General features: G+C 34.2%; 1 protein-coding gene across 2 annotated transcripts in view; it reads right to left on the bottom strand.

Moving 5' to 3' along the window:
* Nucleotides 1–21,203, bottom strand: part of LOC149798948 (alpha-1,2-mannosyltransferase ALG9-like) — a 98,436-nt gene that overhangs the window by 30,486 nt on the left and 46,747 nt on the right. For both annotated transcript variants that reach the window (XR_016421045.1, XM_089957868.1), the window contains exons 8-11: nt 20,952–21,057; nt 18,007–18,095; nt 13,360–13,396; nt 6,694–6,764 (exon numbers count right to left, since the gene is read on the bottom strand). Coding sequence is in view for 1 of the 2 variants with exons in the window: in XM_089957868.1 (XP_089813994.1) it covers nt 6,694–6,764; nt 13,360–13,396; nt 18,007–18,095; nt 20,952–21,057 (303 nt within the window). In the remaining variant the exon portion in view is untranslated. The remainder of the gene's footprint in view (nt 1–6,693; nt 6,765–13,359; nt 13,397–18,006; nt 18,096–20,951; nt 21,058–21,203) is intronic.

The raw sequence follows: 21,203 nt of genomic DNA, 5'->3' as shown, positions 1-21,203 counted from the left end.
AGCTGGTCTGAAATCTCATTTGGATATATACATCCATTCAGTAGCAGTAGTGGTATTAAGACTTTCAAGATGGAAGCCATGGAGGCCATGTTGGATATCAGATCAGCAATATTTTCATTTAGGAAAATACCAAGGATGGCTGGGGAGGGATTTCAAGTAATGTGATCAGGTAAGTATTATTGGCAAAACATAATTTACTTCAAAATTTGCTTTCTCCTTCAAATACATTTTCCGATCACATTAACACTAGGAGAATAGGAAGGAATGCTGGGCATTATACATACACCTCGGGCATCCTCATTGTGAAGAAAGATTGGATTCCCTAAGTGAATGATAACATGCTCTACTATTTAAAGCATTTCAGAACATGGTCACATGAACCATGACAACTCTATCAGGTTAGTAAGATTATTGAAATTTCTTATCATCAAATTTCAGTGAATCCAGCAAAACTATGAGACTGTGTTGGTTTAATTGGGTCTGGTGGTTGTTATCTTGGCTGCAGCCATGGGACTTACCAGATTCAGGTTTTGTCTCTATGAAGCTAAATCCCCCAAGATTAAAACTTAAGAAGGTTGATTCTGCATGAATGTCAACAACTTCTGTGATGTCTTGGATAACAACATTGCATCTGAATGTGAGGCTCAAAGAGATCACTCAAATTTCATAGCTGCAATACTCTGATCTACTGAGATGTCAGAGTATACCAATCATAGAACCCATTTCAGTCAAGATGATCTGATTTGGGAGGCGATGGCCTTTCTCGTCTTCACTGGGAGAAAAAGACCTTGTGCATGCCATGATTTGTCTCTAAAGTCCAAGTAGTGCTTAAGGGCATGGACTGGATATTACATGGCCACAATTTATCTATAGATGAGAGAGAGCATACAATGACTAGATGCCCCTGATGATGAATGGCCTGGAGGTGGAGAAAATTGGTGTCTTACCTCCCCTGTAAGGGTGCCTTCTAGACTGGTTTGGCTCTTGACTGATGGTATAAGGTTGAGATCTGAACATCACTTTGTTTATAAAAGACTCCTTTGCTTGGGTTGCCAATCTTCTGTCCAATGTGGCAGGAATGGATAGTTTTTAAAATGATGAAACAGGTGAAGCAGCAAGTTGGAGGGGTAGTTATTCAAATTTGCTCACAAAAAGCAATGGTGAGCCAGATGGAGTCATCTTTATAGTGAGAGCAGTTTTTTAGGTGGAGGTAATCTTTTTAATTTCCTGGTGTGCAAACACGTTTTACAATGTATCAAGTTAAGATTGGCAAAGGCAATCAATACATTCACCATCAAATGGTGAGCTATTCTGTCAATAAACAAAGCTATTCGGGCCATTGACTCCCAGGCATGTTGATTGGCCAAGTTCCCACCACCCAGCTGTAAGAAAATTGCCAAGGAGGCCAAATTTAATGTCAAAGAAGTGGTAAATACATTCTGAACCCACTTCAATGTGGTAGGATGTTTTTTTATAGTCCACTTTTTGAAAGAAGTTGGGGTTGGTTGTTAGCTGCTGCAAATTTTTTTTTCTAATGCCAGGAGTTCAGTATAATATATGCAATGGAATGTGTCTTGTACCAGACTGTTAAAAAAGTGCTTCATTTCAGGATGAAAAATTCCCTGTGGCAACAATGACATGATGTCATCATCTCGATATAATTCATGGCCCATACCTTGCCAGCAAGAAGTGAATAAAAAAGACAGCTCTGTCAGATGATTTTTTCTGTAGTGTAAGGATGGGTAGTTCACAGTGAGTATGGTCAACATGCTTAACAGCCAAACAAAAGGCTGTCTACCATATTTGCCCGCCCATTAAGATGATACTTTTTTTTACCAGAAAATCTTAGCTTTGTCTTAAACTCCAAATCGACTTATATATTTTTTATGTTATCCAAATCATTTTATTGTATGTCACATAATTTTTCACATGAAAAAATAGTTTTCCAATAAGAATGAAAAATAATGTGTAACAAATATTTCATTTTGGGGAAGAGATTGTGTAAGAAAAAAATATAGGACCCCACATTATGAAGGATTTCAAACAATCACATGATCTTCAGTATTAAAAATTAACATAAATCAGACGTAACTGCACTAAAGCAGCATGCACCAGTAATATGTGTTTAAATTTGATTACTGGTACATATATGTGCATTAGAATTGACAAGTTAGGAGATGAATAACCATGACAAAGACGGATATTCCATCCCATTTTACTTCTTGCACCACACTATCAAATATAAATTATGCCCCAGTATGAGAGAAAGAGAGAGATAGAGGTATGTTCTTATGAATCTGTATTGTTCACTTACCTGATGACTGTGATTTTATGTACCAGTGCAGTACTATATTCCATTTTCAATTAATACCGCTTGTTAAGCAATTCCTTTTAGTTTTAGTTACCACTCCCAATGTTCAATAATCACGTGGCTTCATAGTGGTATTTTCATTCTAATTAAACATGTTACAGCTGCAGTCAGGTTTTCCAAGCTAACACCTGCTTGAGGTCAAGGTTCGGCAGAGTCTATAGAGATATTTCTCAGTTGGGCTTTTTTCTTTACACTGGAAAGTGTCTGTTGTGGCAGTTTGGAGTTATTTGTTAATTTTTATTCCAATTATTTGGATTCTAAAAGATTAATTCTTTTTCCTGGAAATATCTGAGTGCTCATACAGAATTCTTGGACAAAGACAAATTCAAACACTGGAATATTGTTTTCTGTAGTTCACAAAGGACTTTACACATCAGCTGTATACTGACTACAGTATACATCATCGCCTTCCATTTTGGATCTTTCATCGGGACTTGAACTTGAATTCATTAGAACATTTCATTACTAGGACTTCTAAAATTTAATTCGTGGATTATTCTTGGATTATTTTTGGATTTGATCTTAAAACCATAAGTTCTTATTTTTTCATTTTTACAGTGTTTTTCCAGGCAAATAAATTATTTGTTAAATTTTTCAAAGCTTGTTGTTTTCACTCTATCTTTTGTTACTGTTTATTAGAGCCTAAACACATAACACAGATCAAATTAGTGCAGCTATCAATAGGGAAATGAGGCCACCCATAGGGTATTATGAATACAGTACTGTTTAATGAAAGGCAATGCTGGTTACTCTTGTGAATTTCTCAATCAGTGGCATCTTCTGAACTTGCTGATAGAACTCTCAGCAATTTAAAGTATGAGCAAAGATCAAAAACAATTGCCACCTAAGTACAAGAAGATTACATGCACTTTTAAAATAAATTCTTATTTGTTGAGAATGGAGAGGTCATTGTACTTGCAAAGAAAATTAGACAGCATATGAAATGGTCTTTCTTGAAATATAACCTAAATTGAGTCTATACGTATAAAAATATTGTGAATATTGAAACCCTGAAGGAGTATGGTATGTATTTTCACAGTTTACATTTACTATTTAATTTATTAATGTTTTCTCTCTTTGAGAAAAACATGCTAAACAGGGGCATTAATTTTCACACACCCCAAAAATTATTTTAAATAAACATAAAAAGCTGAAATCTCTCTCTCTCATATTGGGCAATATTTTATTTTGATGACGAGGTGCAAGAAGAAAAATGCGATGCAATACATGTGCCTCTCTCTCTGTATCTCCCTTCCAAAAAGAACTCTGGAAAAAGCATTTCTGGCATTAATTATGCAATTTCCCAAGTGCTGGTAATCTGAAATAGCATACAGTAATACCTTTAATATTTATGAAACCGGAACTTACTGTAGTTTAATTCCACACATCATCGTGAATTTTATCCTATATGTAACTCTATATATTTTCAGGTCAGCATCATTATATGTAGCTAAAAGTACACAATACATTTAAAATACTTCTTATAAAACAAATTAGGTACTTTTAGTTTGAATTAATGATCCTCACGAATGATAAAATTCACGACACTATGTGGAAGTGAAAGAGATGCAGCAGAGATATTGATCTGGCCTTGTCTTATAATCAGCATCAACTTATATATGGATTAAGGATGGAAAATCTGACTTATACTCCACATCAACTTATTGGCCGACAAATATGGTAGTTGGTATTGGTATCATCTGTACTGTGGGCATGGCTGGACAGATGGATCTCACCCAAGTCCCTGTCATAATGTGCTTGTATAGTCTTACGCCAGACAAGACACAGATCATGATCTCCCTAAATTGTAACTGTATGTAGCCGTAAGCATATTAGGACAGACAACTGTATCATTATGATCTCCCTAAATTGTAACTGTATGTAGCCATAAGCATATTAGAACAGACAACTGTATCATTAAGATCTCCCTAAATTGTAACTGTATGTAGCCATAAGCATATTAGGACTGACAACTGTATCATTAAGATCTCCATAATTGTAACTGTATGTAGCCATAAGCATATTAGAACAGACAACTGTATCATTATGATCTCCATAATTGTAACTGTATGTAGCCATAAGCATATTAGGACTGACAACTGTATCATTAAGATCTCCATAATTGTAACTGTATGTAGCCGTAAGCATATTAGGACTGACAACTGTATCATTAAGATCTCCCTAAATTGTAACTGTATGTAACCGTAAGCATATTAGGACTGACAACTGTATCATTATGATCTCCATAACTGTAGAGACATGTTGCCATAGACCTGGTAAGACAGATGATTTTATCACTGAAATAACCCTCAATTTTAACTGTTAACAGCCGTAGGCATCTTAGGATAGAAAATCTATCACAAAGGTCTCCTTACCTGAAGAGATATGAAGCCACAGACCAGGTGAGATGGAATGATCTATTACTAAGATCTCCATAACTGTAATTGTGGCCACAGGCATCTTAGGATGGACAAATCATTCAGTAAGATCTCTGTAACTGCAGAGAGATGAAGCCATATACCTAGCGAGATGGACAGATCTATCACTAAGATCCGCATAATTCTAACTGTATGTATCATATTAGGCTGGAAAATCTATTAAGATCTTCATAATTGTCAAAAGATGAAGCTGTAGGCCTGCTAACACATCCTGATCTTTCAGTAAGACCACCTGATAAAGACGCCTGGACTGGCCAGCTGGTTCAACTCGTTGGACGATCATAGATTGATTAATATGGCTACAAGATAGTAAAGAATACTTCAATACTTCTGTTGCATGCACTAATAATCCCATGCACCTAGTCCTGAAGGCAATGCTCGGACATGTGGGGGGACTTATACCAGCTGGGTTACAAAATAATGGTTGTACACTCCTCAAACGTATCATAATTATTTGTAGGAATTTTAAATTTTGCAACATCATCACCCTCTGTATTGCCTCAGTCAACTTTGCAATAGTGCAGAGACTGCATGGTACTGGCAAAGTACATTTTGTACATGCAAAGCACAATTTGTGCCTGTCTTCCTTAGCCTACAACTTGTTGCATTTATTGCACTTAATTGACAGGTTTCACTGAAATGACAAGATAAACAAAACACAACCAAAGTGTATAATTAACGATTCAGTATGTTAACAAATCTCTAAAATGACACCTCTTACTGGGAAAGCAAACAATATGCAGTGTGAGTGAAACATGAATTGCAACAATAACATGTTTCACCTTGTGGTGCCAGGTCAGAGAAAGTGTAAAAATTTCAAAAAATATTTGCAAAATTAAAATAATAATTTTTAGGAATGAATTTTAATCAAAATAAATCCAAAAGTTTGTATGGCTGTTTCACATTTAATACAAATTTGGCTTTGGATTCACAGGAGGTGTCTTGTATGAAGTTGTTGTATGGAAGCAAAGCTTAAAAACTAGGAACACCTGGTGGTGGCAAGGTGAGATAATAGGCAAGTGTTTATCAACCTTTGTCTATATGAAACAGAAAAGACAAATTGTTGAATTTTGTAAATTTATTAGTATGGCTGGATTCAGGAGGTTGTTAAGACGAATGGATCTTCTTTCATTTTTCAAACTAGTTTCTACAGTAAATGTCAGGAAACAAGTAAATAAAACTAGTAACCAGTCAATGTCAATATATAACAATGGTAACATCTTGTAAATTGTGGTTTTGTTTCCATAATCATGAAATCAGTCATAAATAAGAAAATTTCCTAAGAAAATATATCCAAAAGGAATTGTGATTTTATTTCAAGCAATTTCTAGAAAATGCAAGAAAGGCTGTGACACATCTTAGTAGCACAGTCACGTTGTAGAGTCCACATTATAAGATCAGAGGTCAAATCTCAAGCTTGAATGTATGCTGATAGCTGCCATTCAGACCACCTGTTATTTATGAAACAAGATTTGACCAAGAAAAGTGTCTATGCTTCAAACTATTTTTTACATTCAGAATTTCTTAGTCAACACTATGCTCAACTGTAGCAATAGCCAAGATGGTTTCTACAATCTGTGGTTTCTTTCTGGCAAAGAAATTTCTGGTGAACAAAATATGATTTTTATTTAAATCACTGTTGTGAGATACATCCTAGGCATATTTTTATCTCAAGGAAATAGTTTATAAAGTCCAAATGCAGTCTACCTAGAAATAAAGAAGTACAAGCATCCACCAGGAGGTTAACCCATACCAGGCTGGTGTCCCATTTAGTGGGAGTTACACAGTCTCATTCCGTTTAAACCATGGAGACTGGGAGAAACTTTGGTCCAGTGATTTACTAGTAGACTTTTAATCTTAATCAGTAAAACCCGTGTTACAAACCTTGTGTGGTCTAGTGAAGAAAACAGCAATCCAAAGATACATTGGTGCTGTGAAAAGCCATGCTGGGATGTCTGAAAAAGTAAGCAAAGTCAATAAATAATATATGGACTAGCCAATGCTTAAATTTGTGACAAAAATGGATGCATTTCACATTGTCATTGTCATTAAATGAGAGATGATAAAAGCTTTCATTAAAATACTGGTATTTTTCTAACTTAACAGTGATATATGGATGTAAGATTTGATTGTCTAAAGTTCAGATTGGTGATGCAATCCACAGAAACACAGGAGAAAGATTCATAACTTTATTATCAACTACTCTGACATTTTTTCTATCAGTTGTTACTCAGACATGATCTTGGTATTCCACAAAAATAAGCTGAAAATGTGAAGTGGGGTTTGGGGGTCTTGAGGAGCAGCATCCCCTATCTGGGGGGCCAAAAATGCATTTCACAATCATAAAAACTGCTCCTGGTGCAACTTATGATCATAATATATAACAAAATAATCATTTGAAAAACTAACCAACTTACCAAAAATTTTCAACTTGAATAATTTCACAATATTTATTGTCACATGAATTTGTTCTCCAATACTACTGATGCTGAAGTTATTTCATGTGCATGACAGTGTTCACATCGTAATTAAGTCACAATAAGTTTTCAAATTTTGCGGCAAATATATTATACTTCTCTCTTTTCATAACAAATCTGTAAAATAAACACCCAAGTACATCACCTATATACAAATAATCCCATATATTCACTTGTCTTTTTCCCCAATGGACAAAACCTGTTGATATGCCAGTTGAGCTCTTTTTGTGGCTTGGCAAAGATTTTTTTAGCTTTCCTTTTTATCACCACTGACTTTTTTGGCTCAATGTGCAATTGTTTCTTTTCCTTCTCAATGACAGTCTTTTTGCTTTCAAGCTGGTGCTTGTATTGGCGACATGCAGTGCGCATATTCTGACAGAGAGCTACATCGGTTCTCTCATGCAAGAAATCTTTCTTCTTATAGTAATTAACTGCACTTTTTCCAGATGCCTTCTGAGCTTCAATTTTTCTGTGTGCAGCTTCTTTCGTAGGTGCTGTTCCAAACACTTCCAACCATAAAGCAGAGGTCACAAAATGCCAGTCCTCTAGAGTTCAGTTTTCTTATAAACTGAAAAACTTAATTTCTGTTGACCTTTTGCTCTAGCCATTTCCATTTCCATACGTTTTTTTGAACTTTTATCAAAGCTTCTCATGTCATGGTCTCTCTCAATAACCTGGAACGCCATTTTTTGCAAGCATGCTTCTTCTTTCCATTGCCATTAGTTTCCATTACACGAAGATTCATTGGATGAATTTAAACGTTTGACCAATCAGAATACTCTTTAACAGAGTTGTGGGATAACTAATATATGGAATGAATACGTTACAAGGATCACTGCAGAATGGGATCGAAAAGACCGTTTTTAAAAAACCTGATCAGAAATGATTAAAAAAAACTGGACTATATCAAGAGAAATCGGATTCAAGTCAGGAGAAAAGCAGAATTCCACTTTAAAATGGAGAAAAATCATGTCTGGTTATTGTTTAATTTATCTGTTGCTTGTGTTGTAATTTAAAACATAGTCCTGTGCAAATGTCTTATTAAATAACTTTAATTACATAAGAAAAATTTTTTCTCTCCACATGCAATAATACCATAAGTAACATCAAAATGTTCATTGCTATTTAATTTTCACTATTTATCACATGATTAGTGTTATTTAGATTAATATACCATATACAAATTTTCCTGTATATAACATATAGTAACACCAAGTGATGTCATAAATGAGGTCATAACATGATGGAAGGAAAGCTGTAATAACCAAAACAACCAAATGTATTTCAAAATCATTTCAGTTCTGACAAATAAAATTGTTTTTCATCACGTGATAATGTAACATATTTAGTTATGTATAGCATACACTTTCTCACCTAATTTTCTAACCTTATTTTAGGAGTGTACATTTTATACAAGGACTAAAAGAATTTTTTTCCAGGTCTATCGAATGGAAGGATGAATGCACAATAGATGTCTATATGTGTCACATTTATTCCTTGTGAACTATTAAATCCATTGTGTATTACATTGTAACTAAATTGTTTACTAGTACTAAATTGTTTACTGGTACTAAATGTTTTACTGGTACTGAACTGTTTACTAGTACTAAATTGTTTACTAGTACTAAATTGTTACTGGTACTAAATTGTTTACTGGTACTAAATTGTTTACTGGTACTAAACTGTTTACTAGTACTAAATTGTTTACTGGTACTAAATTGTTTACTGTTACTAAATTGTTATTGGTACTAAATTGTTTACTGGTACTAAATTATTTACTAGTACTAAATTGTTTACTAGTACTAAATTGTTTACTGGTACTAAATTGTTTACTAGTACTAAATTGTTTACTGGTACTAAATTGTTTACTAGTACTAAATTGTTTACTGGTACTAAATTGTTTACTAGTACTAAATTGTTTACTGGTACTAAATTGTTTACTAGTACTAAATTGTTTACTGGTACTAAACTGTTTACTAGTACTAATTTGTTTACTGGTACTAAATTGTTTACTAGTACTAAATTGTTACTGGTACTAAATTGTTTACTAGTACTACATTGTTTAATAGTACCAAACTGTTTACTGGTACTAAATTGTTTACTAGTACTAAACTGTTTACAAGTACTAAATAGTTTACTGGTACTAAATTGTTTACTAGTACCAAATTGTTTACTAGTACTAAATTGGGGCCCCGAGTGGCTGAGTGGTCTAAGGCGCTGTCCGTTACAGATCACTTCTGTCTCACCTCTGTCTGCATGTGTTCGAGTCTCGGATTTGGCCAATGTGGGTATGTGAGAAAGCTTGCCAGTAGCTTCTCGAGGGTCGGTGGTTCTTTCCGGGGATTTCCCTGGTTCTTCCTCCACCATTAATACTGGCCGCCATGTATAGCCTATCGTGTGCTGAAAAATGGCGTTAAGCCCTACAACAACAACAACTAGTACTAAATTGTTTACTGGTACTAAATTGTTTACTAGTACTAAATTGTTACTGGTACTAAATTGTTTACTGGTAATAAATTGTTTACTGGTACTAGCCTTATTAAAGAAAGAACTAATGCTTACAAAGCTTGATAGTCTAGTTTTTTCTCTCATTTATTATGAAAATAAAATTGCTTCATTTCACATCACTGTGCAACATTTTGTTCTAAGCTGCAACCAGAAATACATGTACATAATGACTGGAAACATTGTTTTAAAGCTGTGCAAAGTACAGCATTGTAAAGGTAAAAATATGACTAATGTACGTGTACCATAAATGCTGAGTGTTCCATTACTGTATATTAAAATACATTTTTTCATCATTTGTTCTTGGTTGAATTAAAATATAATTGTTTGAATTCAAGCAGTGTTAATGTTCTCATCAGAGGAACAGTTAGGGGACACATTTTGTTTTACTACAGTTCATATGTTACAGCAACAACGACAAATCATAAAACAATGCATCTAGGTAAATTTGCAATGTATTTACTTTTCTTAGGAAATTAGACTTGGTTCTTTGTTATAACAGAGTGAGCAATATTTAGTTGACAGCATGGTGTACTTAAGTGTGGACAGTGATTTGTTGACTCAGTGTTACCTGTCAAGATAATCAGTGCCAGCTAAAGCTTTGATATGCTAAACATACCAGTAGTCACTTTTTGCTTTATCTAGGAACCAGTAAATTTTCAATTTATTTACTTTCTTCAGAAAATAAATTTGGTTCTTTGTTTTCTTTCTCATTTTAAACCGTATTATCTGATACTTCAATGTTACAATACAGTCAGCAATGTTTAATTGACTCAGCATGTTTCTGAAGGTAAAAATGAGTACTGGCTAAATCTTTTGTTATATATATTTAATTTGTATTGTTAGTTGTCTTTTCTCCATGATTATATTATGTATATCTGTATTTTGTACTTGACCTTTGTCCAAAATCAAGTTAATGGTCTACTTGACTAGCAACATTTTGTAAACAACATGATACATAGCTAATATTTCTCTAATTATAGATTAAATATTCAGATCATTATTAATGGAAGGTAAGATGTTTATTTGAACCTAAGTCTAGGACATTAGTTTTCCACTAGGAAATTTCTAAACTTCTTAACATCTTTAAATGTTTTAGAAAGGAAACTGACCTACATTCTGGCTCTATTATAGTGTCTTATTTTTATATCAATACTGTTTACTTGAAAAATTACTAATTACTACCTTAATATCTTAAGTGGAATCAGCCTTATTGTTGTGTTCAGTTTTTGATACAGGTGGATTTAATTATTTAAATTATTCACTGGAATTACAAAGTGCTCCTTAATACATCTTGGATTAAATCATTAAGATGGAATTATAGTGAATTCAGTCAAGGACATTTTGGATTATATTATTGTGATATATCACAAGACTGTTACCACATCACATTCCATGCGACCACTCTGGTGGCCTAGTGGTTAGAGAGTTCACCTAGGATGCGGGAGATCGTGGGTTCTATCCCCAGACGAGTCATACCAAAGACTTATAAAAAGTATGCTAACGTTTGCCTTGCTTGGTGCTCAGTATTAAAAGGTTAGTGTTAGGACTGGTCGGCCTGGTGTCAGGATAATGTGACTGGGTGGGACATCATGCTACATGTCTGTAGCATTCCATTCCATGCCAGTGACACATCTGAGACACCAGGCACATCAACACATTCAATATTGGAATTTATTTGAAACACCACTTGAATTCAATTGGAACTTCATACATTCAGACTTGTAATAAAACTTTTAGGACTATTTGGGATTTAATTCACAATATCATATGTTCTTTATGTATTCGAGGGAAATAAATTATTTATTGAATTTTACACCCTCTTCTGTTATGTGGTTTAAGACCATATAATTGTGACACTGATGTGTCAGACATTATTACAATGCATTGTCTCAATATATTCTAACTTGGATATGGAGATACATTTTAGAGATGACATAATAATCCAAATAAGTATAAATACTGGACTTGAACTTTCAAGTACGAGGCAAAAGAGTGACTTTTCGAGAGTTATAATGAAGAAAACGAACACGTTTTTTGTTGTTGATGCAATCAACTGAACACCATCAACAAAGTGAACAGTAAAATGGCCTTATAAGGGCCATACATATACTTGAAGACATTATGTACTTTCAATATTGTCACATCTTTCATTCACTATCCAAAATGGCCGACTGTAGTTACACAATGAAAACTTAACAAAGTTATCAAGATTTTAAACTGTATTATATCGCATATGTTACATGGCAGAATTGTTTTTCCCCTGATTTTGAGTTGAAAATAGGGGTGCATGTTATACAGACAAAAATACAGTATATATATGTACAAGGTTTAACAGCACATCAGCACATCCAAGATACATAGAGCAGAGGAAGTTATGGCATCTTTCAAAAGCATAGAAAGGATAAAAGCAAAAAGGACAAAATCCTTAAAATGCAAAGTCACATTTTGTATAAACCGAGATCTCTTCAAAAGTCCAGATCTTCTCCATATGAACATCATCACCGATACGCACCCTAATCTACATCCATGAGTCCCCAGTGGTTTGTCATGTGATAAATGGAATCTTATATCACTGAATCCCCAGTGGTTTGTCATGTGATAAATGGAATCTTATATCACTGAATCCCCAGTGGTTTGTCATGTGATAAATGGAATCTTATATCACTGAATCCCCAGTGGTTTGTCATGTGATAAATGGAATCTTATATCACTGAGCCTGCAGGGCGATTGAGATTGTCAAGTGATAAATGGAATTTCTGAGGGATTATCATGAGGTAAATAGACTCTTACATTCCCAAGCCCAAGGAAGGCTGTCATGTGGCAAATAGAATCTTACATCACAGAGCCCGCAGGGGTATGGGGATTGTCATGTGATAAATGGAATTTGAGGGGGATGATCATAAAGTAAATGGAACCTTACATCCCTGAACCCACAGAACGACAATCATGTGGTAAATGGAATCTTACATTTGTGCTCACAAAAGTTATTTGATTTGTTTCATAAATGTGTCATCTGTAATGAACACTCATGTAAAATACTGTTTTTGCAGTCAGTGGTGCTAAGCTAATTCAAAGGGATCACAAAAGAATCAAAAGTATAATATTACCATGTGTTTGATGTCCCTCTAGCAAATTTTCAAAACCACATTAAAATGTTTTGAAAGACTGAAGTGTGAAAATATCCCAGTACATATACTGATGAGTTGAAATTTCATGGTAATTTCAGTTACAAAATTTCCCAATATTCCTCAGTCTACCTAATTTATGGCTATTAAATATCAATTTTCACACCAATACCTAGGTGATCAAATAATTTCCATTTCCCATACTTATACAACTTCATACCAATACCTTGAACATCAAAAGATGTCTATGTTCTTTATTTAAAAGACTTCACTCCAATGCCTAGATCTCATCATGTAGTACAAGTTAATGTCCAAAAATTATAAAATTACATTTTACCTTTTTATTCACATTTTAATGACAAGTTATCAAACAATGTTAGTGTAGGTATGACAGTCAGAATAACAATGTTTTCATCATAATTATGTCCAATATTACTCACCTGTATTTTGACTTTTGACTATATTCTGAATGGTAATCTACAAAAAATTGAAATGAAACAGTAAAATATTTATCATTTGAGTTTGTATTCAGAAAACAATAAATCATACACATCAATAGAGATGCCATTGCATTTTTCTAAATGGACTTTAGATAAAATATGTCCATGGTTTTGCCAACATGAAGGCCCAAGTGAGCCTGAGATCATTCACCTGTCGGACATCTGCCAACAAATCATATGCAACAGAAGTTATTGGCCAAGAAATCAGGGTCAGCAGAATGATTCCTGTTGATATCACTGTCATTAACATTTCTTTCAAAACTGTTGACTACATATGTTATTTAAAAAAATGTTTCAAGGTTTTCCTTGTTTTTCTATCTTCATCTATATCTAACCACACATCAGCATAATTTGTCCTATAACTGAAACAGCCCTATCATGCCAGAATACAATGGGTCCAGTACTAAAAAAAACCTAGTATGCCAGTACACATTGGGTCAAACATTGAACAAGCCCTATAAGTTGGGTACAATACTGAACAAGCCCTATTATGCAGGGATACATTGGGTCCAATACTTAAAGTGCCCTATTATGCAGGGATACATTGGGTCCAATACTTAAAGAGCCCTATTATGTAGGGATACATTGGGTCCAATACTGAAAAAACTCTATGGGTCCAATACTGAATAAACTCTACATACATTGGGTCAAAACTTGCTAAACTCTGTTGAGCATTGAGATAAAGTTGTGTAAATGGTTTTCTACTTGTAGTTCAGGATTGACATCATTTGTACAATCCGAATGGTCTTCATGCCAGGACATTTTTTTGTCGAATGTATCCAAATTCTGGTCAGTGGATTTTTTTTAGAGAAAGTAATCAATAGGTTTATCTAATTTCAGTAACACTGAGTATTCACTGGTGGATCATTATCATAAGTACTAATCTGAAATCCTTTCTCTATCAAGTTTTCTCAAATTTTATTGAGCAGTTTGGGAGTCAGAATAAGTTATTTAATGGTAAGAAATTTGGAAGAAAGGTCATTTAAAAGTTTGTATAATTTTAGTAATGGTGGCCAAAGATAATGGATCAACATAATTTGTACAAACCTGATTGGTCTATTCAGAATCTATTTAACAGTTTTGGAGAATAAGTCATTTGAAGTTTTCCTTTTTCTTAGTAACTGTTAACCACAGCTGTGTCAAACCAGCACAATTGGGAAAAGTTTGAAAGGTAATCATAAGAGGATACTTTCAGTAAAGTTTGGTCAAATTACATTCAGCAGCTTTTTTGGAGAAGAAATGTAAAATAATAACAGCTGAAGTAGGCATGATGGTTGCAGGATCATATCATAAGCTCACTTGAACTTATGATCAGGTGAGTTAAAAGTGCCACCTGCATTTCCCATTATGAAAGCTTTGTTCTGCTAAGAGAGAGAAAAAAATGAAAGCTTTCTGTTTTCCTGAAAGATTAACATTTACATTTTGTCATGTTTATACTGATGGTTTGTTACAGTAATAACAAGTTTACATACAATAAATAAACACTATGAATACATGTCAGCTGTGCTGTGTTCAATAAAAGAAAAATGTTATACAGCAATGACACCTGACTGACCCCTGCTTTTGTAATATGCAAATACAGCATTCCCTCACTATAAGACCCTTTATTATAACATGTCCCTGTTATATGGTGGGTATGACCATGGATCCCATTTCATTAAATGGTAATCGAATTAAGCACGATTAACTTCGTTATAAAGCAATCTCATTATTAGATGGTATACTCCAATTCCCTCACTATAAGACCCTTCATTATAACACATGTCCCTGTTATATGGTGGGTATGACCGTGGATCCCACTTCATTAAATGGTAATCAAATTATGTACCATTAACTTGGTTATAAAGCAATCTCATTATTAGATGGTATACTCTACATTCCCTCACTATAAGACCCTTTATTATAACACATGTCCCTGTTGTATGGTGGGTATGACCGTGGATCCCACTTCATTAAATGGTAATCAAATTATGCACCATTAACTTTGTTATAAAGCAATCTCATTATTAGATGGTATACTCTATGGCATCAGTGAACAACATTATAATAAAACGGTACTTATCAATTACTTCAATATAAAACAGTCTCATTATAAGACAATATACTCTGTAGTGCCCAAGGCCACTGCTATAATGAGGAAGTTACTGTAATACTTTTCTGAGAGGGTGACAGTGTATACTGTTGCCTTAGAAAACACAAGGTTGACAGTAACTGTAATTATGCTGTTTAATTGAAACCATGAGACACTCAACCTTTCCCTCAGCTGATTATATTCTGCATGCTCTACCTTGCTTAACTTGCAATTATTTGATCTGCTGTACATCTTTTTGTGTCTTAATATGATTCAGTTTGCAAGACATGCCTTTGTTGAATATATCCGACAATATATGTAAAGCATCCCAAGGAACTATGTGATATAGGTTCCTATTGTTATGTCTATCAACATGATGAAAAATCAATAATGCAACCAGATGCACTGCCTGGGCATGTGCATGGAATGCTGCTGTAGGATCTAGTGACTGAGAAACTGTGCAATGGCTTACAAACTTGAAACAGGATTTAAAAAAAAAAAACTACAATGTTACTAATCAAAGGTTCTATTAACAATCATGTTTCTCCAAGGTAAATTATATAGTTTAAAGAGATTTTGGAAGTAAATCAATCCAATGTATAATTTTGAAACACATACATTTTAACCAATTCTCATCAATTTCTGCTTATTCCTAGCAATGCTACAATCGATGTGATCATGCATACTTTTTAAGAAAAGAATAAGCATAACAATCTTACTAAACAATCCTTTTTAGCAAAGATGTGGAAATATGGAATTTGACTGGAATAGGTAGTTCATGCATTAATGACAGCCACATGCATGTATGTTTAAATGTTTACAAATTTTGTGACCATTTACAAAACTAAACAAAGCCATTTACTCTTGAAATGTTGCAGCCATAGTGGACAATGATTTTCTAAGGGTGACAAATATGTACTATCGCCCACTCAGAATTGTAATATTCATTTAAGTAACATCTAATGTTTATCAACTATATATAGACAGTGTAGATAATTCATGTAGATAATTAAATGAAACATACTTATAAAATGTATGTGGTACCTGTTGCTATGTAAAAACTGCAATACTTTAAATTAATTTACACTTTCATGAGTATTATTGTTTGCCATTCTTTCTGAAATTAAATTCTGTGGATTAGGGATGGGGTCCTTGTCAATACCTAAATATGTGGACTGGGGATGGGGTACTTGTCAGTTCTTAAGATTGTGGATTGAGGATGCAGTTGTGTTGTTTTAATAGAATAACCATTGCTTGCTAGATCTTTAAATTCCTGGTCTGTAGTAACCACAAAATAATAAAAAATATTGTACATGAAAAACAACAGTGAATTCACCTATTTTACCTATTAATGATTGTGGATATTACACTTAAATGAGGATAGTATTGTGTGGATATTACACTTAAATGAGGATGTTGTGTGGATATCACACTTAAATGAGGATATTGTATGTGGATATTACACTTAAATGAGTATACTGTGTGTGGATATTACACTTAAATGAGGATGTTGTGTGGATATCAGACTTAAATGAGGATACTGCATGTGGATATTACACTTAAATGGGGATACTGTGTGGATATCACTTAAATGAGGATACTGTGTGTGGATAATACACATAAATGAGTATACTGTGTGTGGATATTACACTTAAATGAGGATGTTGTGTGGATATCAGACTTAAATGAGGATACTGTGTGTGGATATTACACTTAAATGAGGATGTTGTGTGGATATCAGACTTAAATGAGGATACTGTGTGTGGATATTACACTTAAATGAGTATACTGTGTGTGGATATTACACTTAAATGAGATGTTGTGTGGATATCATACTTAAATGAGGATATTGTGTGTGGATAGTACACTTAAATGAGGATACTGTGTATGGATATTACACTTAAATGAGGGGGTCCCAAGTGGCTGAGTGGTCCAAAGCTCTCCCTGTTCCAGATCACTGCCATCTCACCTCTGTCTGTGTGGGTTCGAGTCTCAGGTTCAGCTAATGTGGGTGCATGAGAAAGCTTGCCAGTAGCTTCTTGTGGGTCAGTGGTTCTTCCAGGGTTTTCCTGGGTTCATCCTCCACCAGTTATACTGGCCACCATGTATCACCTATCATTTGCTGAAAAATGGCATTAAACCCTACAACAACAACACTTAAACAAGGATAATGTGTGTGGCTATTTCACTTAAATGATGATACTGTTTGTGGCTATTACACTTAAATGATGATACTTTCTGTGGCTATTACACTTAAATGATGATACTATTTGTGGCTATTACACTTAAAATGGATATAGTGTTATGTACATTACACTTAATGAGGAAACAGGTTATTATCCTTACATGAGGATACTGCTTGTGGATATTATATATAAATAAGGATAGCAGTGAAGTTTGTTGAATTCTTGTGAACTAATCGAAGTTAAAATTTATTTACTTTAAGGAATTTAATGTTATTGAACAGTCATGTTCTTATACTGTCAGTTATTTGGATTCTAAGTAAAAATACTCACAACAAGAGGCAAGCTGATGAGTGCCAGGAAGAATGCTATGTTGAAATTGAGGAATCCATTGATAAAATAATAAGACAATGGCTCAACACCTGCAATCAAAAAAGAAAATACAACAGTTTAAGATCATTTAAAATCACATGCATGTTCATCTTAAAAACACACTATGTCATTTTCAAGAATGTGCTGTAACAGTATAACAAAATAATTAATAACTTTCCATCAAAACTCTAAAATCTGAATCTCAGGAGCATATCAACAAATAATCTACAGAAAATAATGCACACAGGCCTTGCTTAACTTTTTGCAAAAGTAAGCACACAGACACATGCATACACAATGTGTGTGTGTGTGTGTGTGTGTGAGAGAGAGAGAGAGAGAGAGAGAGAGAAAACAAATATAAAGGCACACATTTCACTTCATTGGCAAGCATTTTCTGCCCCATTATATGTATATTTCATTAGACATTATTATGATTAATTTTCATTAACCAAAACCTAGTATGAAGTCAAATACATTGATGAGAACTATATTCAAACAAAACTATGGGATCCATGACCCATACATGAGAGACAATGGTACAATGAAGGCTTTTCAGTGTATTACTGAAAGATAATGGCATACTGAGGGGCTTTACAGTGTGTTGAGGGGCTTTACATTGTAATTTACAGCATATTACTGAGAGACAATGCTATATGAGATTTACAGTGTGTTACTATGACACTATTATACTGAGAGATAATGGTATGCAGAGTGACTTAACTCTTCCTGAGAGATAGATTTTATACTAAAGACCTCATAGTATATTACTGAAAGGCAATGGTTTACTGTGTGTCCTTACAGTTTATTACTGATAATGGTATAATGATTGACTTTAGTTTTACTGAGAAAATGGTATATTGAGGGTTATTGCAGTCTATTACTGACAGAAAATGTTATGAAATGAAAAACTTTACAGTGTGTTACAGGAGACAATGTTATACTGAGAAACTTAACAGTGGGTTACTGAGAGATGAACATGATGAGCTTTACAGTGTATTACTGACAGACAATGTTATCCTGGGGAACATTACAGTGTGTTACTGCAAGACAATGTTATATTGAGGAACTTTACAATGTATTACTGAGGAACTTTACAGTTGTTATAGGGTTTTAATGCCATTTTTCTGCACAAGATAGGCTATACATGGCAGCCAGTATAAATGGTGGAGGAAGAACCAGGGAAAACCGTTGAAACAACCACTGACCCACGAAAAGCTACTGGCAAGCTTTCTCACATACTAACATTGGCAGAACCAGAGTCAAACCCATGCAGACAGAGGTGAGATGGCAGAGATCCATAACGGTGAGTGCTTTAGACCACTTGGTGCCCCCCCCCCATCTATTACTGAGAGACAATGCTATACGGAGGAGATTTACAGTGTGCTGCTGAGACAATATTATACTGAGAGATAATGGTATGCAGAGTGACTTAACAGTGTTACTGAGAGATAAATTTTATACTAAAGGCCTTACAGTATATTACTGAAAGACAATGGTTTACTGTGGGTCCTAACAGTGTATTAATGATAATGGTATAATGACTGACTTTACAGTTTTACTGAGAAAATGGTATATTGAGGGGTTTTACAGTGTATTACTGACATAAAATATTATAACATGAGGAACATTACAGTGTGTTATTGGGAGACAATGTTATCATGGGGAACATTACAGTGTGTTACTGGGAGTCAATGTTATGCAGAGAGACAATATTATACTAAGGAACTTAACGGTGTATTACCGAGAGAAAATGTTATCCTGGTGAACTTTACAGTGTGTTACTGGGAGACAATGTTAAAGTGAGAAAAGTTACAGCATGTTAGTGAGAGACAATGTTATACTGAGGAACATTACAGTGTGTTACTGAGAGACAATGTTATACTAAGGAACTTTACATTGTGTTACTGAGAGACAATGTTATCCTGGTGAACTTTACAGTGTGTTACTGGAAGACAATGTTATACTGATGAACTTTACAATGTGTTACTGCGAGACAAGGTTATACTGATGAACTTTACAGTGGGTTACTGAGAGACGATGTTATACTGAGGGGCTACACAGTGCACAACTGAAAGACAATGTTATACTGAGTAACTTTACAGTGTGTTACTGAGAGACAATGTTATACTAAGGAACTTTACATTGTGTTACTGAGAGATGATGCTTTCCTGGTGAACTTGACAGTGTGTTACTGGGAGACAATGTTATACTGAGGAACTTTACATTGTGTTACTGAGAGACAATGTTATCCTGGTGAACTTTACAGTGTGTTACTGGGAGACAATGTTATACTGATGAACTTTACAGTGCACAACTGAAAGACAGTGTTATACTGAGGAACTTACATTGTGTTACTGGGAGACAATGTTATACTGAGTAACTTTACAGTGTGTTACTGAGAGACAATGTTATACTGAGTAACCTTACAGTGTGTTACTGAGAGACAATGTTATACTGATGAACTTTATAGTATGTTACTGACTGACAATGTTATACTGAGGAACTTTACAATGTGTTACTGACTGACAATGTTATACTGAGGAACTTTATAGTGTGTTACTGACTGACAATGTTATACTGAGGAACTTAACAATGTGTTACTGACTGACAATGTCATACTGAGGAACTTTATATGTGTTACTGACTGACAATGTTATACTGAGTAACTTTACAGTGTGTTACTGACTGACAATGTTATACTGAGGAACTTTATAGTGTGTTACTGACTGACAATGTTATACTGAGGAACATTAGTGTGTTACTGACTGACAATGTTATACTGAGGAACTTTATAGTGTGTTACTGACTGACAATGTTACACTGAGTGGCTTTAGTAGGTAATGCATTTGAGAAATCTGTGTGGCTTTCCCAAACAGTGTTATAATGCATTATTGACTTGAACTCACCATATAGATCTGGCCCATGTTCTGTGAAGACATTGTATAGAACTATATTAAGAGGTGCAATAACAAGCCTTCCATAGTAATACTTGTCTATTTCAACAACAGGAACCTGTAATAAAAACAAATTTAAGAAAACATAAATCCTAATAATAATTTGCTTTTCACATAAAGTAAAATTGGAGTATCCTCAGCAAGAATTATAAAGAAAAGTAGAACATCAGTTATTTGGACTGTTCACTCATACAGACTCTTCCA

The sequence above is a fragment of the Sinohyriopsis cumingii genome, chromosome 5 (assembly GCF_028554795.1).
Source record: "Sinohyriopsis cumingii isolate HCF-2022 chromosome 5, ASM2855479v2, whole genome shotgun sequence".
NCBI lineage: Eukaryota > Metazoa > Mollusca > Bivalvia > Unionida > Unionidae > Sinohyriopsis > Sinohyriopsis cumingii.
This window is presented reverse-complemented; position numbering and strand designations above follow the sequence as displayed.